The 24,388-nt window shown below is 48.9% G+C and overlaps 1 protein-coding gene across 8 annotated transcripts in view; it reads left to right on the top strand.

Moving 5' to 3' along the window:
• Positions 1-24,128, top strand: part of NFYC (nuclear transcription factor Y subunit gamma) — a 149,877-nt gene extending 125,749 nt beyond the window's left edge. For 4 of the 8 annotated variants that reach the window (XM_069622549.1, XM_069622552.1, XM_069622550.1 and 1 more), the window contains 5 exons: positions 1,815-1,988; positions 12,945-13,094; positions 14,086-14,193; positions 14,551-14,610; positions 22,964-24,128. In XM_069622549.1, coding sequence (XP_069478650.1) covers positions 1,815-1,988; positions 12,945-13,094; positions 14,086-14,193; positions 14,551-14,610; positions 22,964-23,074 — 603 coding nt within the window. In that variant the 3' untranslated portion in view covers positions 23,075-24,128. Of the gene's footprint in view, positions 1-1,814; positions 1,989-12,944; positions 13,095-14,085; positions 14,209-14,550; positions 14,611-22,963 lie in introns of all 8 variants that reach the window. The other 4 variants (XM_069622545.1, XM_069622548.1, XM_069622546.1 and 1 more) reach the window with 1 other exon arrangement.
• Positions 24,129-24,388: the final 260 nt, after the last annotated feature.

Here is a 24,388-nt window from a genome sequence, read left to right as displayed (position 1 = left end):
ATGCCCAAGTAATCGCACAATTTTGCAACTGCTACCATCAATGGCCAGTTAATACCACTACGTCAGTGCCTGGCAAGTCGTTCTCATGGCTACACAAAAGCCCAAACTGTTGGCATTGCCAATGCTTGTTTAGTATTATCCTGTGCTTTACTTGGATATGATAACAGCCACCCAAGAAGGAATGTGCCAAGTGAGATTGTTTCATGTGCAAAATCGGTGGGTGCAGTGAGTTTGTGCCAGTAAATTATTTCCTCTTTTGTAAATTCACTCCCCTCGCATCGTGAATTGGGATATCTAAATCGCACACTTTTTTTATTACGCAGTTGCTGGTGACAGTGTGGTTCATTCATGCCTTTGAAACTAATCTTTCTCTTAGGATGGGCTTCATTCATGCCTGCCATTGCATGTCTAGGTTTCCGATCTGTTGCCATGAGCACCTTCCTATATCTCTTAGCCTACATGTCTTGGACATTGAACCGTGTTCTGTGTACCTTTTTTTTTCTGTGCAAATGACACACTGTTTTGCATGCAAGATTATAGTGGAATTATGAAAATTCAAGCCTGCTTCTGTGTTCCAATTACGGCTGTTCAAGTATATTCGTCAGGATTACTGCTCACAGCAGCATGTGACTCAATCATTGTAGATGAGAAGTAATTGGTCATCATATGTTCAGGAAGCATGCACAAGTTTAAGCCCAATGTCTAGCAAGACATGTTAACCGAACCTCTGTTCTCTGAGCCAGATTTGTCTTTTGTCATTTATTCTAGATCTCTCCTGTAAAAGGGTTCTCTGGTGCAGCCACTGACAAGAGTTCAGTGGCTTGTCGTTGGGGATGTTGGTCTAGCATGTCTGAAGCACTCCTCGGCCTGGCAGAGGACTGAGGAGCGTGTACTGGAAAGGTGAAATACTGTTTGGGCAGATGCTGCCACTGTAAACATCCTTGACTGGAAGCTGTGTTAATCATGTAGCTTTCAGTCGGATGCTTACAGCGGCTGCCTGCCACGTCCTGTCGCCCTGCAGTCCCGCATGTGCGGCTGAAGCAGGATTCTTGTGTTGCCAATACCTTCTGCTCTACTGTGCCCCTCGTGGGGCTCAATCTGAATTTTCCTCTTCACTCAGCAAGAAGGGGATGGGGGGGTGGGGGGGGGCTCAGTTTCTTTACATTTGAAAAGTATGTTTTAACATGAACATCGGTTTGGTTTCCAATGGGGTTACGATCTGAGTCCCAGGTCATACAACATGGTAGGTGAATTGTTTCCTTTTAAATGGGTTTAACAGTACATTGGAAGCCTTGTAGTTGGCTAAAAACAGTTTAGCCTGTCTTATGTTTTACATTTGAATATTTCCTTAGTTTAAATGCCTTTGGCTTCACTGTTTCTCTGTAATGTGCTTTTGTATAAAGGCCCATTAGAAGTCACTTTTACATGTTGTGCACATGTTGTGCACTTTGAAACCTGTCAAGTATTCTGTGTAGTTATTTTTGGCTTTGCAGTTCTTGGATTAAAAATGAGTGCATTATATTGCTACCAACACTTTGGAAAAGGAATACTTTGGAGTCTAGGAATCACCATGCTGCAGGGCTTGTAAACATCCTACACTCTCAGCTGTGAGTACATGATGGCTGGGAGGAGGGTGTTTGCTCCTTCTGCCATGGGTTGCTCACCTTCAGGTGCACAGCAGGCCCGTTCTATTTAGAATATGCATGCAGATAAAGGTTTCTGGACACACCAAGGACTAATGGTTATTAATTGAAGCTGGTTTTCTTATGTAACTTCTGCTTCTCTTCACCTTTCCTCCTGCTCCTGAACTGCAGGAAGAGGTCAGACAGGCTGTGACTCCCGCAGAGCCTGTTCAGTACTACTTTACCCTGGCCCAACAGCCCACAGCTGTTCAAGTTCAGGGACCGCAGCAAGGACAGCAGACTACCACGTCTGGAAGCACCATCCAGCCTGGTCAAATTATCATCGCCCAATCACCACAGGGCCAGGTGAGTGGTGGATTATTTAATTTCCCCCTAGTCACTGAGATGTGTGTGAAAAAAAAAAAATATATATATCTTATATTGGAGACTCCTATAGGAGTGTGATGGAGTGGAAATTTTTTTGTTTGTCGGTTCAGATGGGGGCAAAAGAAGTTGTGCAGAGGGTCCTGAAATTAAGTCTGCGTGTCTGGTCCTTACATGGCTGTATATTTACTTACTGGAGTTGACCTGTTTAGTTGTAAAGCGTTCATACAGCATTTAATATTTCTAGTGTCACAATGCATAGTTTCTAATCTTTGCACTATGCTAAATAGACGGAGCACTAGCAGTTTAGATGCAACTCATTTCTGATGCTTATCTGCTTAGAATCACATGCTGTGCATATAGTCCGACATCCAGTGGTAACCGCAGAGAGTGCATATTGTCTTTCGAGAATCTAAAAGGGATGTCGACATGGGTGTGCCTTTACACGTCACATAGGGATAGTGTTAGTGTACCCAAAATCCCTCGCGCGTCGAGGTCCCTCAGATGTTTTTTTTCCGCCCAGCATACTGGTCGCCTTATGCGGAGCTCATCCAGAGACGTTGCTATTGTTATCCTTTCGACCGTTGGTCATTTATTTTAAAGTTATTGAATATTATTCTACCATCTATTCCTTCGGCTGTTTCCTGATCTACGCTTAAGCCGGTTCCGCGGACCTTCAACAGATAGTGTTCCGTTCAGCGCTGCTGACCACGTGGCCGGGCCTTCTGGCCGGCCTACACAGTAGGGAGAGTGGGGTCGGGTGGATATTTCCTTTTCTGAGAATGCCTTTCCCTTTCCTCTTTGTTCCCTGGGTGGTCTTTTCCTCACTATATTTTTCTCCGCTATGGAGAGAACTCGTTTAGGTTTTGTCCTTCTTGTAAGGCCAAGTTTCCTTGGAGGGATAAACAATAAGTGTAATGGGTGTCTGCCCCTGAATCACGACGAGACTGCTTGTGCGGCTTGCAAGCTCCTGCGTCCAAAGACAGTAAAGGAGGGCCATGTTAAGCGGTGGGCGGCCTATGGAATGTCGCAGGCCGAGTCTAGTTCACCCCCCCCCCCCCCCCCCCCCCCCCCGCCGCCACAACCGCTGATTGTGACGAGGGGCTAAATGACGAACAGGCCTCAGATTTGGAGGCCATTGACCTCTCAGCGGAGCGTTCCCGCTCTGCGCCGTCTGTACCCCCGTCAGGCAAGACTCTGGTCCTGCTATGGGGACTGTACACGCCAGCGACAAGGACACACTCTTTGCACACTAAGGACACAACCATCAGGACGTCTTAAACAAAACAGTCGAAGCGACCCATAGCGCCAACGGGCACAATGGATATTTCGGCCGTGCCTGTAGATCGGGGTCGGCAGCTCTCCCCGCAACCGCATGTGCGTCCAGGCATTCTAAATCGAAGGGCGCTGCCCCCAATATTCAGGAGACCGTCGAGACGCATCGGAAGAAGGCGTCCAAAGGTCAAAGGCCTTGAGAGGAGAGTCTCTTCCCCCGTGGCTAAAATTCAAAAAGTCTTTGATCCTGCTCAAGAGGAAGAATAATATACTGATGACATCACTGAGGATGAGGTTCCTGTGGCCCAATACAATCGGGATGAAGATCCCTTTGCTGACACTGAAGATGTTCATATAGACCCCACATAGGGTTGGTGCAGAGGGGGGGGGGGGGCAACCCTGACCTGGCTGCATGGATCCCCAACACCTCATCCCACCTGACCACACCAACGAAACAGGCCTCCCTGGTTGACGACCAAATGGCGTTCAGCGCCATATTACGGAAGGCAGCAGAACATTTCCAGATTGCTACCCAGGAAGCTGTACCTGAGGCTGATTGTCAGACATCTTAAAAGAGAAACCACCGGCCAGCCAAGCTATTCTTGTGTAAAACTAGATCAAAAAGCAGTTGCCCCTTTGTTATTGACACGTGCCTTAACTAGAGCAGTAAAATTGTAAAGGTCACAGGGGTAAGGTCGAAACATCAGTGGCCATGCTACTCTAGACTCACTGGTGGTAACTACATCCAGGAAGAGAGCAGGGGTTCCCCTACCAACTGGGGAGGCACCACCTGACAAGGAGTGCAAGAGGCTATACGCTCTAGGGGGAAAAGGGTCACGGCAGCCGCTGCTTTTTCCACTCTCATCGCAAATAACACAACTTTGTTGGCTAGCTATGCCGATGCTCAATGGGCCATGCTACATAAAGGCCTTCACGCAGTCCCTAAACCACTGCAAGCTCGCCTGCTCTCCACGGTAGCAGAAGGCAGACGGGTTAATCAGAGTATCCTTAAGAATACTTTGGATGCAGCAGAGACAGCTGGCAGGTCCTTGGCTCAGGGTACCCACCTGAAGAGGCATCCATGGTTACTAAACTCTGGTTTCAAACCAGAGACTCAAGCTTCACTAATAAGCCGGTGTAGGAAACTAATTTTATTTGTGACGGCAGTTGAAGTGCTCGCAACTGCTTAGAAAGAGCTTGACGCCCTCAAACCCTGGATCAGATCACCCAGAGGCCTCCCCCACCCGCCCCCCATGCTGGGAAGTTAAATGTTAAAGGCATTTGTACCGCACACCGTCACCAACAGAATTGGTCCCCAGGCGCTCTGGCGGGTCTGTAAACGATAAGGTGGGATGGGTTAGTAAAGTGAAGAGGGAGTAGGATAGTGAGAGGAGTGGTGTTCTGTTGGCAGCTTCAACTCAGTACGCACCGGGTGCTGAGCTTTGGTGCAGGTATTGGATCGGTGTCAGTCCGCCTGTGCTGTTGCTCCGATTTATGTGTTGCAGTGTTGTGAAGTGCCTGGGGCTTGTGCGAGAGATGGTTGTGAGTTTGAGTGCGCGAAGTATGCAGAGTTTGAGCTTATATTGGTTAGTGGGTTACCTGACCTTTAGCATGCTAACATTGTTTTGTCTAAGTGTGGCACTTGTCGGCCCTCACAATCCCATCCAGATGCAGCGCAGGCCAGTGTCTAGAAATCCGTCCAGGTTTGGGCATGCCAACATTCACATCCGGATGTCACGCTGACCGGCGCTCACGACTTTAAGTGGGGTCTAGATTTTCCTTTCTTGGCCAACGTTTTCCTCAGAACCAATACGGATCGGGAAATAATTGGGCCTCTCCCCGAGGAAACAGCAGTTACACCACCCCATATCCCCCAAGAGGTCAGCGATGTGGAAAATGAAGGGCCAGAATTCTACCCCTCGAGGCTCTCTGGCCTCAGGTCAAAAATGACCCGCAGATCTGGGTCAGCTAACATCATTTCTTCAAGCATGGGAGGGGGCTAACTACAGACCAGTGGGTACCCAAGATCGTCGTCCCTCGGGTGCTGTATAGAATTCTGCAGATTTTCCCCCCAGCCCCAGTTCAGATCGCCAAGTTCAAGACGCCTGATGCCAGAACATCTGCGCATCCTGCTACAAGAAGTCGAGAACCTGCAGGAAAAGGGTGCCATAGAAGTCGTACCTCTTCTACAGGTAAACAAGGGTATTTTTGCAGTGTACTTCCTTGTACCCAAAAAGGATCTCACTGTGCGCCCTGAAATTTTGTCAAACCTCAAGTATGACCTCAAGAGGTCATACCCCTTCTCACACAGGGGGATTACATGGTAACATTGGACATGAAAGATGCATACTTTCATATTTCAATGTTGCTGGCGCACAGAAAATACCTCGGATTCATGATTCAGGACAAACGCCATCAGTTCAAAATACTACCCTTCGGCATAGCCTCAGCACCGAAGGTATTTACAAAGGTACTGACAGTGGCAGCAGCACACTTGCGCAGGCGATCTATCCCGTTTTATCCTTACCTCGACGACTGGCAGGGGACTCCGAGACATGCCTGTCAAATACCCAAATGACAATGGACCTTTTTTTTAACCTGGAATCCTCAATCAACAAGAAGAAATCCAGCTTAGACCCCAGGCAAGTCGAGCAGTTCCTAGGGGCTCTAACTCGAACAAAGGGCGGCCTTGTCTTTCCCTCCAACGAAGGGTCCAAAACATATTTCAAATCCCTCACTATGTAGCCAGTCGAGAGGTGATGGTACGCAAGGCTATGCGACTGTTGGGAATGATGGCGTCATGCATTTATTTTGTTCTGTCGCTGCGGTTCTGGTCGAGGTAGAACCTCTTGAATGGAAAATCCTTCACCACCCCCGCAGTGGAGGCCACTCTCACTACAGACGCATCTCTCACAGGGTGGGCAGATCTACCTGCTTCAACAAAGTGCAGAGTTTGGTCGTCCGGCATAGTTTCCCACCACATAAATCTGTTGGCATTATTCAAAGCACTGAAAGCCTTTCAGACACAACTGCAAGGGAATACAGTCCTGATCCTCAGACTGCACCACGGCCATGTACTATATGAACAAACCGGGGGGGGCACTCCCTCTCGAGGGCTGTCAAAACTGTCCCAGAACATTTGGAAGTGGGCTCTCAAACACATGTTCCTCTTGGCACATGTTCCAGGGGAACTCCAATCTTCTGCCAGACGTACGCAGCAGAGATTTCCCACTACCCATGGAGTACGAATGGCAATTACAGTCATCCAACATTTTCGCAGAAGGGGCTTCCCAGAGATCAACTTATTCGCAACTCTGGAGAACGCTCAATGCCAAGACTACGCCTCCAGGTACACCAAGAACCGTTCCAAGGGGAACTGAGTCTGGATCACATGGTTGAGAAAATGTGTTTACGCTCAGCATAAGGCTCCCTCGCGGCAGAAAAACTACAATCGGAGGGACCTCGACGCATGAGGGATTTTGGGTACACTGCACATCACGTAGGGATAGTGTTACAGGCACGCCCATGTCGCCGTCCCCCTTTCGATTCTCGAAAGACGAGATGCAATACTCTGCGGTTTCCGCTGGATGTTCCACTATATGCACAGCATGTGAATCTTAGCAGATATAATCATCAAATGCTTTTACGGTAAGTAATGCACGTCTTATCCTGAAGTGGGGATTTGATGATGGTTGCAAAACCTGCTACAGTGGTTAGTCTTGTGCAGTGTTGTGCTCCAGAGAGGAGGATTTGGCATTCCCAATCCAAAGTGTAGTTTTGCCTCTAGTTCAATATCCTGTACACATGAAGGTCATTGTGTCTAGACTGATGGTACCTGATGGTTCACAGATTACGCCCACAGCAGGCCAGCATGGGGTCTGGTGTGGATTCACATGCTCATGAATCTTCCCTGTGGTCAGGTTGGGAATACTCGGTAAATAAAAAATCTGTTTCACTTCTGAACTGTCTTTCTCCTAACAACCAATCACTGGTCTCTGGGTCATACTGCCCCCAGCCAATGACTGCCCTCTACCTAAGCCCCTCCTCTGGCAGCCATCTTCAGATTTTTACTGCACGTTAGTGGTGGGAGTCCTTGTGATTAGCTCTCGGGCTTTTTACTGCGTTTTGCGCTTAGTTTTCTCCTTTTTTTTTTTTTTTTTGGTCAATCGAGCCTCAAGCTCCATCGATCCATCATCTGATTGGGACCCATTTTTTGGAACTTTCTATGCCCCTCAAGGGCGATCTATCGTCTAGCTCCCTTCTTGGAGGATTCCTGAAGATTCTTTAAGGCCTACTCCGCGTGGACATGGCTGAAGATAAAGGAGACATTTTTCTGGATGATGGGCACACCCTGTGCCTTTACTGCCTACATTCTGACCTAACGCACATGGAGACCTGTGCGTTCTGCAAGGATATGGTGCCTCGCACCATGAAGGACCGTCTCGAACGTCTCCAGACGAAGATCCATGGGCAGCAAGCCTTGCACAGCAAGAGGAAATCTGAGCAGCCTTTTGAGGGCGCTGCAGCAACAGGGGCCCAACATAAGGCAAAGCAGCGGGAGCGCCGTTGGGACGGGCTCCTCTGCAGCCAGGTCGGGAACAGCATCTCCGGCACCCTCTACCACGAGCCAACTCTCCGGGTCAGCGAAGAAGAGAAAGTTGGACCATCCGGGTAAACTTCTGGAGAAGTCCTAGCCGACTGGAGTGGTGGCGGCATCCCTACCGAAGGCTGCGGATGCAGACTTGCAGGAGGCGGCCCCTAAAACGAGAGTTTCCCTGCCTGCTCGGAGGGAATCGTCTTTTCTACCCATTGAGAAGACACCGGTGAAGACTATGCCAATCTCCCCCGAGACAGTCCCAGCTGGTCAAGCAGAAGGGGGCGAGGGGGAGAGCGGTAGTCCTGCAGGGCTCAGACATCTCCGAGAAGGAGCTTTCTGGGCTGAAGGCTGTACTGGACAAAGTCTGTTGCCAGGTCCTATGGGAAGGACCCTGGTGATGTGGAGAACGGCGAGGATATCGATTGGGAGCAGCATGGCGGTGAGGTGCCAGAGGACATCACGCCACTGCCATCATTCCTGTTGCAGCCACCATAGTAACCTCCACCACAGCCAGCGGATGTGTCGGCAGACATCCTACAGGCACTGCACACCCTGTCTTCCGAGATCCTGACAAGGATGCCCCGGTCGCCGGCGGAAGATCCTGCGGCACCTGGACCATCGGGGAGCCCCCGTCAAGAGGAGAGTCCATCCTCCACCTCCTTGCCATCCTTCGCCACCATCCCCTCGGAGGGATGATCCGGAACCAGATACGGTTATGATGGGTACAGACGACGGAGGGGACCTCCCGTCGCCAGTCCCCAGAGCCTCACCACCTGACGAGATTGGCCCCTTCCATGCCAAGAGGAAGACCGTGCTTTCTGTCCCCCATGAAGAACCTGTCCTCTGCCTCGGCGGTGAAGAAGTCGTCCTCTGGATCTTTGATGTCCTATCTGACCCCCCCCGCTCCCACCAGACGGCGAGGTAAAGAAGCAGGCCGCCATGGGACGGCGGGTCCTTTTGTCGGCTGCGACTACTATCTAGGCGGCCAATGCCTTAGCCATCGAGGCCCGTTAAGACAGGGAACTGTGGTTCAAGATTGCTCCCCTCCTGGACTTCCTTCCCGACAACAAGAGAGCGGAAGCACTAGAGATCCTGCAAGAAGGCGAGGTGTCGTCGGACCATGCCATCATGGTGGCCACGGACATCACCGACACAGGCTTCCGTCAGATGGGCAACAGCGTTTGCCTTTGGCGGGGTTGGTTGAAGGCCACTAGCTTCCGCCGAGAATGTACAGTCGAGGGTGTTGGACATGCCCTTTGACGAGTTGCTTCAGGCCGTCAAGGCGGACACGAGGCAGCCCGGCTGTTGGGCACGCTCCAGCAGCGACGGCCGTCTTTTCGGGCTTCCGAAGCAAAGTCCCAGGGATACTACAAAGGTTCCGGTGGTGGCTAGTCATCTTGTCAGCTGTCCAGCTCTTCGGCTCAGGAAGCCTACAGGGGCTGCAGCAAGACGGAGGTCAGTCATCGCCAAGGTCCCCAAGGTAGTGCCTCAACAGCGACGCAGGATTGAACCGGCCACAACGTCGGGTCCGCGCACCCCGGTGGGAGGCCTTATGGCGAACTACATCATTTTGTGGAAGTCAATCTCCACAGACCGTTGGGTGCTGTTCGCCCTGGCCCTCGGGCACCCTGGAATTTCAACAGAAGGGCCTGTGCATTCCACCGGTGGCCAGGAAGGAAAACCACGTACCTCAACTTCTGCTGGAGATACGGGCCATGCTGAAGAAGGGCGCAATAGAATAAGTCCCAAAAAAGCTCCGGGGCTCCAGGTACTTCCTCGTCAGAAAGACGGACGGTTGGAAACCCATACTAGACCTCCGCCACCCTCAAGTACATCAGGTCACAGAAGTTTCAGATGGTCACCCTTCAGCACGTGCTGGGACAACTGGAAGGGGATTCCCTATCGTCATTGGACCTGGAGGATGCCTATTTCCACATCCCCATCACAAGGGACACTAAGTTTCCGCGCTTCGTTCTCCAAGGGCAGCATTACCAATTCCAGGCCCTTCCCTTCGGATTGAAGTCTGCACCAAGGGTTTTCACCAAGTGTCTGGCGCCAGTGGCAGCGCAGTTGCGCCTGCAGGGCATTCGCATCTACCCCTACCTGGACGATTGGCTCATCCGAGCGAAGTCGAGGGAGACCTCTGTCGAGCACACTGCAGGGACTGTCCGGTTACTCATGGAACTGGGGTTCTCGATAAACTTTGCGAAGTCCTGCTTGGTGCCATCGCAGGACGTGCTGTTTCTTCAGTCCCGGCTCAAGACAGTGTTGTCTGGTGTCCCCGTCGGATGAAAGAATAGCGGCCATCCGGAGCAAGGTACAACGGCTGTTGACTTTGAAGATCGCAAATGGTGAGGTCCATCAAGTCCCTTCTCGGCAGGATAATGTGCATTTACCTCGTGCACATGTGCAGGCTGCGGATGCGACCACTGCAGGAGTTCCTCGATGCCCGTTGGATCCAGTATCGGGAAGCTTAGGGGACAAGATCACCCTGATGAGGGTTTTAGCTGAGCGATGCGGTGGTGGGGTGTCTGCGCACATCGACGGGCATAGATTTCCAGAACCCCCTCTCGCCAGGAGATGGTTACAACAGACGCATCCCTGGAGGGATGGGGTGCACACACACACCGGTCGTCTCCACGCAAGAGGCCTGTGGCTACCGGAGAAGTTGTTGCACATCAACGTTTTTAGAGCTACGGGCTATGTTTTTGTCCCTCAAGGGCAAGGTCGTGCAGATTTTCAGACACCACCACAATGTTTTACATCCGGAAGCGGGGGGTGGCACCAGATCCCCGGCGCGCTCCAAAAAGGTGCAGGAACTATGGCGATGGGCCGTTGCACAGGAGCTGTTCCTCGTCCCATTTCATCTGGCAGGAGTGAAGAACACTGTGGCCGACTCTCTCAGCAGGGAACTGCGCTCGTGCTATGAGTGGGAGTTTCGGCAGGACCAAGTGGATCTTCTATTCCGACGATGGGGCAATCCCCAGATCGATGTGTTCGTCGCGAACACCAAGTGCCAGAGGTTCTCCAGCCGGGGAGCATGGGTATGCATTCTCCTTCCTCTTGGTCGACCTGTTCATTTATGCGTTTCCCCTGTTGCCATTGCTTCTGCGACTCATCGGTCAACTCGGACGGACCCGGTGCAGGATGATCCTCGTCGCACCGGCGTCCCCTCCAGTGAAGCTTCTGACAGATCTTCTCGCCAGGGAAGGAGGCGCAATTCTGCACCACAACCCAGGGTCGCTGAACTTGCAGGCCTGGCTCCTGCAGCGCTACAGTTGTTTGGATACAATCTCCCGGCGGACTGCAAGGAAGTGCTTGCCAAGGCCAGGGCTTTGTATACACTGAAATGCTACGGAAATAAGGGAAGGGGTCTGCCGTCTAGTGCTGTGCACAGAAACTCGACCCTCTACGGATTATGGCCCGCAGGTGCTGCTGTATTTACTGTCGCTGGCCAAGGCAGGGTTGGCCCATGCTTCAAGGTTCATCTGGCGGCTATGTCCCGCTACACCAGAACTCCGGGCCAGTCGTCGTTATGGTCACACCGCCAGATCAAGGAATTCATAAAAGGACTTTTCAGTTTGTTCCCACCGGTGAAGGCTCCAGCCCCGGGGTTGGAGCTCAATCTGTTTCTGCCTAGGCTCATGGGTCCACCGTTCGAGCCTATACATTCGCCGCCGCTGAAGTTTATCGTGGAAAACAGCATTTCTTATGGCCATCACCTCTGCATGATGAGAGATTCATTCCCTCTCTTGTAAACCACTCTATTTGACATTCCATGAGACAAGGGTGGTGCTGCGGACGCACCCCTCCTTCATGCCCAAGGTGCCGTCAGACTTCCATCTCAAGGAGCCCTTGGCGTTACCAGTTTTCTTCCTGTCGCCGGCTGTGAGGACTGTGCACTCGCTGGATGTGGCTAGAGCGCTGAAGTTCTATGTGGACCAGACAAAGTGTTTTTGGAGGACATCACAGCTGTTTGTGAACTTTGGCCCTGTGAACCAAGGGAAGGCCCTCTCCAAGGCTTCCATTTCCAGGTGGCTCTCCAGCTGCATCACCCATTGTCACCGGTTGGCAAACGACCGTTGCCTGGGCGTCCGAAAGCCCACTTGACCAGAGCGATCGCTGCAACTACAGCGTTCCTGTCTGGTGTGCCCATGCTTGACATCTGCAAGGCTGCCATGTGGTGGTAGACGCACACCTTCACGAAGTTCTACTGCGTTGAAAGGGATTCCAGGGAGGAGTCAAGAGTCGACAAAGCAGTGATGTGCAACCTGTTCGCTTTAAGGTGAGCCTGGTGAGGGTGAGCCTGGTGAGGAGGTGAAAGATGTTTAATGTTGAGATGCTTAATGTTGAGCCTTGCCACCTCCTGTGGTTGTGCATGTGTGTACTGCTATGTATTCTTCGTGAGGATGTGGATCCAGCCGGACCCAATGCTGAAGAAGGAACAAGTTACTTACCTGTAACTGTTCTCCAGCATGGGTCTGGCATGGATTCACATGCGATCCCTCCTGCCTACCCCTTTGTGACTTTTTTTGGGTCCTACTGCCACTTTACGTGCTACCAAATCTGAAGATAGCTGCCAGAGGAGGGGCTGAAGTAGAGTGCAGTCATTGGCTGGGGGCAGTTTGACCCAGAGATCAGTGATTGGTTGTTAGGAGAAAGACATTTCAGAAGCCCGACTGGAAATATTCATGAGCATGTGAATCCATGACACACCCATGTTGGAGAACAGTTAAGTTACTTATTTTTCGTCCTCTCACCACATGCTTTCAGTGTGCACATCTGATACTTACAGTACTATTAATTGTGGTAGATCTTCCCTTTCCAACGTTAGATGTTTTTAGCAGAAATTTCCTAATCGTGGGTCCTGTATCCTAATGCAAAGTGTCAGTTGATGGACTGTACCTCTTCACCGGGTATCATTTTGGAGTAGCTTGCATATATCCAGAGTAGAATTATAATTTTAGAAATTTAATCTGCATTGGGGAACTCTTGTTGATGAGTTCCAAGCACACCAGCATGTTAAGCTGAATGCAAATGTTTTTATTTTTTTATTATTTTTTTAGGGCACACCAATGACTATGCAGGTTGGGGAAGGCCAGCAAGTGCAGATCGTCCAGGCCCAGCCTCAGAGCCAGCAGTCTCAAGGTGCGGGCCAAACCATGCAGGTCATGCAGCAAATCATCACAAACACGGGCGAGATTCAGCAGATACCGGTGAGTATCCTTCCCTTTTGGACTCCTGGTGTGCGCAAGGCAATTGGCACGCCGACAGTCTTGCCCCAATGAGGTATACTATCCCACCAGGAATTTGGAAGATGCCAGAGGACCATAAAGGCCAGTAAACACTTAAAGCCAGTTGCTTGCTGGTTTCTTCATGGGCTGATATGAAGTACGCATTCAGTAAATGCAATGAGACTGGTCCACCATACAGTGACTGGCATGGGACAGTCTTGCCCCATTCTAGGTACCTCTGCTGTGTGGTGTAATAGGATCATCATGAATATGTATTCATGAAAAAAACTTGGCATGTAACTGGTTCTTATTTACATTTTCTCGTACTTATTATATTCATACAGGTCTGTGCACCTCAAGGGATGTAGATGAGTTTCACTTTATTAACATGCTTCAGCTATACACTTGGTGTTCAGGTGTATATGTTAACTGCAGTGTAGCGCACATATAGATGCATGTTCCTGAAACGTTTTTCTACAGAATGCATTGCCCTATTGTGATAGCAAACGTGGCTAATGGTATCCGGTCATGGCATCGACAGCCAAACCATCTTTAAAAAAGCATCTAATGCATTTTTTTAGATGGTAAAGGGTTTATTTTAATAAAAACGGGTTTTAAAGGTTAAAGGGGGAGTTGGGAGGGGGGAGTTTAGATGCTTTATTAGATGGTATGGCATTAGATGATTTGGCTGTCGATGGAATGACTAAAATTGCAAAAATCTAGAAAGAGTAAAGGGCCATCTTTGTTTTCCATGTTTCTTTTTTTTTTTTTTTTTAATTAACCTTGCTGTTCATGGCGAAAGACAGATTTTGTTCCTGTGATGTACCGCTTACTTGGTAATCTGCAACAGTACTGTACGCAGTTACTGTTTACTGTGTTGCTTAGTGGTGGGTACGCCCAGCCTGCATTATTGTGTAGCTATGGCCTGCACCAAAGTATGTATTTTGCATCTTACATTGTCTCCGCTTCGCAGGTTCAATTAAATACTGGGCAGCTGCAGTATATCCGACTTGCTCAGCCTGTATCAGGAGCCCAGGTGGTACAGGGGCAGCTCCAAGCACTCACTGCCAACGCACAACAGGTATTTTCCACTATAGTAAGTACTTCGGTAAAAACATTTAAAGGGGCTACAATCCTTCCTCTTCATTACTGGTTGGAACAAGCCTTCACCCTTTTTCATCTGCATGTAAAATACTTTGAAAGATTTGTCATGCATTTGGACACCCTGTTTACTTGGAGATCGAGAACACAGTTTGTATTTTGTTTGCTCAATATGTATGGGTGTCGAAAGCACTGACTGCGTAATCTCATAATAGGCTCTTTCTCGTTCTGAGAAGTTTTCTTGTAATTGCTGTTCTCTCATATCTGCAACTAACTCCATGATGAAATAAGGCCACCTGGGCAGAGTTCATTTCATTTTCCTGCTTGTGCATTATAGATCACACAAGCAGATGTCCAGTCTGGGCAGCAGCAGTTCAGCCAGTTCACAGATGGACAGGTATGTGTTCTCAATTTCTTCTCCAGTGCTTTCTTTTCACTAACTGCAATGAATGATCCTCTGCAAAAAGCAAAGCCATGCAATTCACCAGTCAGTGAGAAGATCCACCTTGTGAAATCTTCAAGGCACAAACAATTCTCCATTGCAAAGCCACACGTTTTGGCTATTGCACTTTGGCTAGTCCAAATAGGGCAGCAATGCTGTACAACCGAGCAGATGGGCAGAGGCTGTTGCTATAGTCTCTAGGCCATGCGGCTTGTGCTTCGTGCAAGTGCTGGGTGTACCGCAGACACCCTGTCACAAATGGCATCTCCATTTTTCCAAACTCCCAGCGTAGGTTTTAGCAAACCGAATGTCACCTGTGAGTCGAAACTAAAAATGGCTGAAAAAAGTATTGCACTGATGAATCAAACCTCCAAAAAGAGAATGGAACATGTGGGCTGCCATGGCTCTTTTCCTTTTCCTAAATGTTGAATGTAATTGATGTGAATGTACCAATATTTTTGGAAACCTTCCAACGTAATACTGCTGGCCTCTGGTACATTTTTTCATAGAATGTTTGTCTTACTAATGTATGTGTTGCCTTTGCATAAGGTGAAGGTCAGGTTTATGCCTCAATTATACATCTGAATGAAGGGGGCATGGCTGTCCGCTCAAACCTTCTACAGCTAGCAGGCTCCTCAAGGAGCCAGTAGTTACTGCTTTTATGAACACCGCTGAACTGTGACTGGGAAATGTAACTTTTTTCATCACTCATCTTTCCATCCATTGAGTTCAGTTAAACCCCTGTGATTGACTTGGTATCTTGGCTTATTTTTGGGTGAGGTCTCTAACCCCCGCTCACATGATCATCTTGCATGATTTGGGAGGCACTGGCCAAACCTTGTACAGGCCAAAGCTTTCCCTATCACTTGATCCTGCTTTTAAAAAAAAGCTTTTAGTGCTAAAAGCTTTTTGTGTTTTTTTTTTTTTTTTTTTTTTTTTTTTTTTTTTTTTCAGATGTGCACCAAACAGGCTGGCAGCAGTTATTAGTTTACTTTATTCCTGGTGCACTACCATGCACCAACTTAAGTACCATGTGCTTTAAATAGCTGCACCGGAACAATATATTGTGTAGTGTTTTAGTCTTTCTGTCCATGGAGGTCAATAAATATGCTAAATAAGGTAATGCACTGTTGCTGGAACCAGCCTTTGGATTCCTGGTCAGCACTTTGTGTCTGGTATTTGCACCTGGGAGTGGGGGGGGGGGGGTTTGGTCCAAATACACATTTAAAGGGGTCCCCAGCATGGGGTCTGGCATGGATTCACATGCTCATGAATATTCCTTGTCATCGGGCCGGGAATCATCGGTAAAGTGTTTCACTTTCACTTGCAAACAGTAATTCTGCCCCCAGCCAATGACTGCCCTCTCCCTAAGCCTCTCCTCTGGCAGCCATATTTGGATTTTTACTTTTTTGTTTTCTTCGATACAAAGTTGTACTTTTGTCAAATAGAGCCTGTGTGCTCTTTCGCTCCTTTGACTGGCAAGCGTGGATCTGTTGCTGTATTTCAACGCCCCTCAGGGTCAAGAATTGTTTCATCGAAGATTCCAGAAGGCCCCTGGAACTGCGCCGTACCATGTCGGAGGCCAAGGTGGTCCTCTGCTCCAGCTGCGGACTGAGAAATGTGTTTGTAGAGGACAAACGCCTCCAGTGCCGCTACTGTCTCCATCCAGACCACAGGGAAGAGGATTGTGAAATCTGCCTTGGGTTCTCCAAGCGGATCGTCACATTAGGTGGCATAGCTGAATGCCAAAGCCTCTACCCCGTGCAGCAAGCAGGGGCATGCCTCACTCTGGACCGGCCTCTACGAAGAGCGGGCTCCTAAATCCTTTGAGGGCTCTCCATCCATGGGGGACCAAGACCAGGCCATGCCCCACGAGTCCGTTTCCGTTGGGGTCGCAGCCCAAGCGGGTCCCGCGACTGGCAGGGCCCGCTCATCTTCACTGTCTGCCTCCATCTCCAGTCATCGCTCCAGCTCAGAGGATGTCTGCTAACCCTGGGAAACTGCGGGAGAAGTTGGAGAATGCAAGGCACAGGGAAAGGTGTCCGACCTGCCCTTGAAGGCCCAGGTGGTGCAGGCAAAGTCATCCTCGACGATCAAGCTGGTGGCAGCCGCCCTCTCGAAGGCAAGAGGCTGACCTGGTCCAGGGGACCCTGGTGGCACCCAGAGTTGACCTGAGGCTGGAGGCCCCGGCCAAGCCGGTGGAGAAGACGCCGGGGAAGAGGATGTTATCCCTAATCCCGAGACAACCCCTCGGGATGCAAACTGGGTGGGGTGAGGAGGCCTCAACCGTGCTCCAGGGCACGGATATTTCTTCCTTGGTTAAGGAGGATGTGGTGTCGGGCACGACTAGGACGGTGGAAACGCCAGACAGCTGAAATGCTGAAGGGGGTGGAGGGGATAGGGGGGGTCAACGACAGGAATGCGGACAATGTGGGTGCTGGACCCAGCAGGCCTATCCCTCCCCCAACACCTCTGAGGGACCTATCATTGGACATCCTGTCAACCCTCCACACCCTGCTGTGGAAATCCAAAAGCGTATCCCAATCCTGTCGCCGGCGAAGAAGCGGAAGCGACACCCTACGCCGCTGCATCAGGATCTGCACATACCTTTCGGCCCACCACATATCCAGGGGGGTAGACACAGCGATGACTGACACGGACGACAACGGCGCCGTCTCTCCAGACGAAGTGGGGTTGTTCAAGGGGATTGGGTCCTCCATCGTATTCCAAATCTATGACAGGTAATGTCCACAGCTCTACTGTGGACATTACCTGTCATAGATATGGAATACGTCGTCGGACCATCCCATCGAAAGAACGTTACCAGATAAGAAAGTAACTTGTTCTTCCATGCCATGGTTGCCAGAGCGTCCGAGCTCTTTCAGCTGACGCCAGAAGAGACCAAGAAGGAAGGTTCGCTATAACGGCGAGAAGTCAAAGGGATAGGCTGCAGAAAGAGTACCAGGTGCTGGAGTCTGCACCCAAGTGCCTACGTTCGCATCCTTCCCCGGACACTGTGGTCTTGGCGCTGGTGGGGAAGAAGTCATCTTACCCCTCATCTTCAGCTTCCGTTCCCCCGGACAGCGAAGGGAAGAAGTCGGATGCCTTGGGTTGGAAAGTGATCTACTTGCAAGCGACAACAGTCGAGGCAGCTAACTCGCTTGCAGTCCTGCTTAGTCAGCGAATGGGAAAAGATCTCCACTGACCGATCTGTACTGGATGTCCAAGCTTGACACCAAGCTCCTCCTAACAGGTCCCTATCCTGCAAACAGCCTTATCTGACTTTTCACGACGCAAGGGTGGTGCTGCGGACGCACCCCTCCTTCATGCCAAGGGTCCGTCGGAATTCCACAATGAGCCTTGTTGCCGGTGTTCTTTCCGAAACATTCGTCGCCGGCTGAAAGAACTTCGCACTCGCTGGATGTGGCTCGTGCTTCGATGTTCTGTGTGGCACGCAGTTTACGGAAGACATCTCAACTATTCGTGAACTTTGGTCCTGTGAACCATGGGAAGGCCTTGTCCAAGGCTTCCATCTCCAGGTGGCTCTCCGACTGTATCACACACTGTCACTGGTTGACAGACTGCTGTCCGGCCATCCGAGAGCCCATTCCACCAGAGCGATTGCTGCAACAACGGCATTCCTGTCTGATGTGCCTCTGCTGGACATCTGCAGGGCTGCTACGTGGATGTCTACGCACACTATTGTTAGGGAGAATTCTCTGTTTAGGCTGAATTTCCTAACCTAGTGAGTCCCCCAGCAGCGTTGCTGGATTTTTGGGGTTTAATTTTTTTTTCCTGCCAAGAGTGAGACTCTTACCCTCACTCTTGGGCATGATTTGAGTGTTTCTTTGAATCTAGATGTGTTTAATGGGCTATGGGGTCTTTTACTCGATAGGGCTTCATGTGTTTTTGTGATGTTACACAGCACCCTCAGTGCAGTGACACAGGGGTGTCATAGTGACCCCTCAGTATAGACTCCATAACCTGGGACTGACTGTCTCCTAGGGCATGTAAAGTCACCATTGACTTTACTAGTCTTAAATTCTGAACAGAACCAGTACAAACCACCATATTGTGGACGTACTGGCTGGGGCAATTCGATTGCCCCAGGGTCTGTTAGTCGAGGGGGCACGTCTCCGTCCCCCTGATGGAGTTTTGGCTGTTGGCACTGGATACTACTTTTTATATTCAACCGCGAATATTTTCCTATGGGATTTCCCATTGTTTTAGGCTACTATCTTTATTTAATTATTTACGGTAGCCTCGAACATACTGCCGGTTTATTTAATATTAATTCTCCGGTTGGTGTTTTTTTCCAAAAATTGATTCTAAAATGGCATTTGTGTTCTCTTCTGTGACTCCAACCCAAGTCGAGCCCTTTGTTCCACTTTTTGGCGGGCTTCTCCACAGAAGCCCTCCAAAGTGGTGCCACTCTGTCTGGGGTACTGTGGAGGGGGATTTAGGCACCCTGGACTGAGTTGCCTAGGCAACTTAAGTCGCACTCCGTCCTGATTGGCCCAAGTGGTGAGCCAGCCGGCTCACCACTTAGCATGTTTGAATGACAGCTAGGCTGAGTGAATGGGGGTTTTCTGCATAAAAGCAGGGCTTTGGGGACTGGAACTTCAGAAGTCGCCACAGGACCTAAGAATCCGACGAGGGAGAAGCTGAGCCGACCTGCCACGACACCACCACCGGTGGAGCCCTGCTGGACCGCCTCACCACTTTTCCCAACGACAGAGGAGATCTCCCGCCAGAAAGTCTTCTGCCTTTGACTGGTGGGGATAACCAGTTTCACCGTTTTTCTCGCCTTCCCGACGTACCTCGTGGCCGCCTTGCCTGTGCCAAGCACCCCGGCAACCGGGATACCACATTTTACCACGACCGCGAAACAAAGGTACCACCTTTAACCGGAAAACTCTGCGGCTGGTTTCTTCCCTGGGAGTGCAACGACCTTAATCTTTCCTCCAAGTCGAGATCTTCTCTTCCCCTGGACGACGACGCAACTTGCACCCACTACCAGGAACAACTGCCACCGCTGGAGGATCCTTACCACTTAAGGTACCGTGTCCCGCCTGGCATCCCTTGCTACCGACTGAACGGGGTAGATTTAGTCCCCGGCTTTCGAACCTGGGTTAGCCTGGGACACCCAGGCTAAACTTTCCTAAGCCTCACTAAACTCTTTTTTTTGAACCATCTGCAAGACTTTCAAAGCCTAGTGTAACTGTGCGATCTTGGCGCATTTGTGCTCTGCTCTCTCTAAGAGTGGGCCCAGCCTTTGGACTTTGGCTCACCAGTGACTTTTTGCTCTTCTGCCTTGCTAACCGTGTTCCTGAATCTTAGAGTGGTGTACCTTTCCATATTCTGTCTTTTTCCCCTCCCTTTCTCACAAACGTATTGGAGTGCCATCTAGTTAAGCACTCGCCTGTATGAAAATAAGTGGTGTTTTACTGTGAGTTATCTGATAAGGGGTGTATATATTACAATAGTAACTGTGTTTAGAATATTTTACAACAAGAGTGCTGGAGTGTTTCAAACCATGTGTTTTTAAATAATTATATACTTTGATACCAAAGCTCTGGTCAGTGTTTGCTTGTATTATTGTATCTGGGTACCTATTGTGTATACTTTGCATACTGCCTAACTCTTCTTGAGGAAAGTCTGACTGCTCAGCCACAGCTACCAGGTAAATCTGGGTGGTACAGACTGCTACCAAGTGGGTTTACTGCCAACACCTGTAGTCTTAAATCTTTTGCAGTGTTCCCTAAGGGAACTGCACAGGTTTCTGCCCAACAACCATCACGAGATTCTACTGCATCGATGGATTCCAGGGAGGAGTCCAGGGTCAGTCAAGAAGTGCTACACAGCCTGGTCGCTTGAAGGTGAGCCTGTTCCAGAGATGATGGTAATTTCTTCTGTTGAGCCTTGCCACCTCCCATGGTTGTGTATGTATACTGTGATGTATTCGTTATTTATGAGCATGTGAATCCATGGCCGACCCCATGCTGGAGAAGGAACACGTTACTTACCTGTAACTATTATTCTCCAGCATGGGTCTGGCATGGGTTCACATGCAAACCCTCCCGCCTACCCCACTGCGGCTCCTCTCTTGGTCCGACTGCCACTTTACGTGCTTCCAAATCTGAAGATGGCTGCCAGAGGGGTTTAGGTAGAGGGCAGTTATTGGCTGGGGGCAATATGACCCAGAGACCAGTGATTCTTTTTATTTTTTTCCCTTTACCGTGGATTCCCAGCCTGACTGGGAATATTCATGAGAATGTGAGTCCATGCCAAACACATGCTGGAGAACAGTTACAGGTAAGTAACTTGTTCCTTACCTCATAACAAATTAGCAAAAGACAGTGTATTGAAGCGTAAGGCTTTGCTGCACTGTAAAAAGTACAGGTCCAGATCAAAACTAAAACGTTTGGGGGGGCCATTAAAATGGGAGGAAAGGTGTAGTAGAGATCTTTCCGAACAGCAATCCCAACAATGAGAGTAAGTTAAATGCCTGCCTGGCAGTGGTTTGGGTGTTTAACCATTCATTGTTTCGAAACAGCTGAGGGCTATTTAGCTCCTGCCTCTATGCTAGGACATCCTGTGTAGTTTAAAACCAAGTTACCAGAAGCCACTTCTAGTTCCACGGGTCAACTGGTGCTATTCAAACGCATCAACCTTGAGAATGTATAAAAAATAAATAGGAAACATTAAATATAAATTGGTGTGCATCATGTGGACGTTGTAGTGTGCGCACTGTATTTGCTAGCAGTTTCTCAGCAGTGGCTCCCACCTACTGGATGATGCTTAACACCCAAGTGCTGCTTTTAGCTCCTGTGCGTCAAATCTTAATTTCAAACCCTGCCATTCATGAAGTGATTGTTTGGGTGGTGGGAGTTGTCCTGGGGTAACTGGAATGGGCTAGTGGAACGTCCCTCTTGAGGTTATTTGCAAGGCACCAGGTGAATCGGTGTATACTTTACTAAACATTGATGCGCAGAATAGCAGATTCGCAGCTGGGACAATCAGCGCCACGTATTTGATCTGCTATGCATCTCCAGGCCCGCCTCCGGCTTGCAAGTCTGTGCAAAACTCGCTCCCAAGCCCCAAAAGACAAACTATACTAACCATTACTAACTAGTGCGTGTACCGGTTTAGAGCAGTGGGTTCAAATTGTGGATGTCAAGCAGACGGTTGTTCGGTAGGCTTCCAACAACATGTTTACTGAATTTGGGGCAGTATTGGTAGCAATAGTTGTACACTTAGGGATGGAGGGGTCAGCATAAATATGTGAACACCACTGGTTTCGTCACGTGCACCAATCCCATAGTAGAGGGTTTAGGCCTAAAACAAAACGCATCAGTAAGGCTTCCAGTTTTTACACATATACTGATGGAAATCAATCTCTCTCAATAAAAATGCAAACACAGGTAATTCTGCCTGGATCTCCGTCACTCCTATTGCAGCACGGATAGAGTAAAAGTTGTAGAAGTTAAAGTCGATGACCGCATATATAACAAAAGGCAGCAGTCACAGAAGCAACCATTGTGTCAAAGAATTGAGCTAGCATTTCTTTCCTATGACTGCGTGTGTGCTTTAATAAATGCTTTTTTAAAATTGTAATAAATACAGAAAAATACTGGTTGCAAATTATCTTTTTATATGACGAAAGAAATGTGGATAAATTCAGAAAAGCCCCAAAAATAAATATGCATAAATACAGACAGAAATAGCAGCCAAATGCCATAAAACCGGAAGCCTTCATTATAATCCTATGGTAACTGCCTGCTCTTGCACAGAAAACGGTGCCTGCTGTTAACTGACAGGAAACCGTTGAAGGGTGTAGGTACCAAGTGGAATTGGGCACTAGCATGTGTTGCATTGGGTTGCATTTGGCTTAACTGGAACACCACGGTCAGCGCCTACTTTTACTTTGGGAAAAGCAACTTGAAATATTGGAGAAAGCATTGTGGGATATACCTAGAATGGGACTGTAAACTAGTTAAAATTCCAGAAAGACTATTGCTATTACCTTTTTGTTATATTCATCTTTCCTTGATAGAGATTTGAGCATTGGACCAAAAGCATGAAGTGTTTACTCAGATTATTGCAAAGTTCTTTAAGAGTTCTAGCCGTGCAACAATGGTTGTGCCTTTTTGTAATGCTAACTTGAAAAACTGTATAGCACAGTGTGGCTTCCTTGTGTGTTGGTTTCGTGTCTGAACCCAGTGTTTTTCTTTTGTTGTCTGACCCACAAGGCTGAAGGTTTTCCTGAGCTGCTTTTAAAAGTAAATATATATTTTGATTCTTCCAGCAACTCTACCAGATTCAGCAAGTTACCATGCCCGCAGGCCAGGACCTCTCCCAACCCATGTTCATTCAGTCCACCCAGGCAGCAGATGGACAATCGACACAAGGGGATTGATGTGGATTTGGAGGGCTGAACTTTGACACCCCTATGTAGATGTTGCCTGTCCAATCTGGACCAGACGTGTTCTGCATTTCTGCACTTGAGTTCGAACATGCGCTGTACCTATTGCACCGTGGCCGCAGGACATTAGGAGCCACCATGTCCAGAAAGAGTTCTGACCGCAAAATGCAGTTAACTTTTTTCAAATTGCTGTTCCCGAAGAAGAAACAATTTATCTCATCTCTTACCTTAGCGTGATGGGCTCCTTGTCATCTATTTGTTCCCTCAAACCATTGTAAATGTTTCTAGGTAATCTCCTGTCTTCCCTTACTTGCATGACCTTTATCGTTGATGCTTTTTGTCTCCCTTCGACAACACTTCCTCCTTGGGTCCCTCCTGTCTTTAATTCCCACTGCATATTCTCTTCACACCTCCCCTTGTCTCTTGGAGCCAGTTGAGCATCATGCAGCGGTATATGGACCTTTTGCAGTGTTATTCACCCAACTTCTTCCAAGGTGCCATTGCTGTCAATTTCCTGTGGCAGTGACAATGCGTGGACTTTTACCCAAACATTTTCCAATGGCATTGTTTGATCTGCAAGTGTTTCTTCAACAGTGTAACTCGGATAATTGAAGCTGTGACATTTCTTTTCGTTTTCTACCAAGCCTGGGTTCTTCTCCAGGGAACGGAATCTGAATTACATCTGTTCATCCATTTTGCATTTGCACCAACAACCAATATAAATGTAACGGTTCATGTGTGGCCGGGGCTGAAGTGGGTTTTATTTTCCTTCATTTCAAGCAAATTACTGCTGCTGCAGTTAATCTCTTTGCGGCGTGCATAGATTTCTACATTTCTTCTGAATTTTGAAGTTTGTTTAATAGTTGTCTTGTGCACTTGAGGGTTCCTGTGGTGGCAGGATAGAGGGTTCCACTTGCAAAGGATGAGATGACACGCACCTGGCTTCAGAGGATTATTTCATATTCGGATGTTCAGCAGACTGTATATGTGCAACTTCAAGCTCATGCATGTAATATAAACTGTAATAAATGTTTTTTTTTATTTAAAAGATGCCATGTATTTTTGGGGATGCTCTAGAGAAGGTCTTCTGATTTGTACACCCCTTAAAGTTCTTCTTTGTTAGATGCGGCTTTTACAATCTACAATGACCCTCGTCACCTAATTATACCTACCATAGTCGCACTGGAAGGCTCCCCATTGAAATAGTGCTCCCTCTAAATTCTACATCTCCTCTTCTATCTCCCCCACTACCTTGCTGACAATCTCAAACTACTCCTCCTATCTGCTCTTCCACAAGTCAGTATACAC

Source organism: Ambystoma mexicanum, chromosome 11 (genome assembly GCF_040938575.1).
Source record: "Ambystoma mexicanum isolate Mex_15411 chromosome 11, UKY_AmexF1_1, whole genome shotgun sequence".
NCBI lineage: Eukaryota > Metazoa > Chordata > Amphibia > Caudata > Ambystomatidae > Ambystoma > Ambystoma mexicanum.
This window is presented reverse-complemented; position numbering and strand designations above follow the sequence as displayed.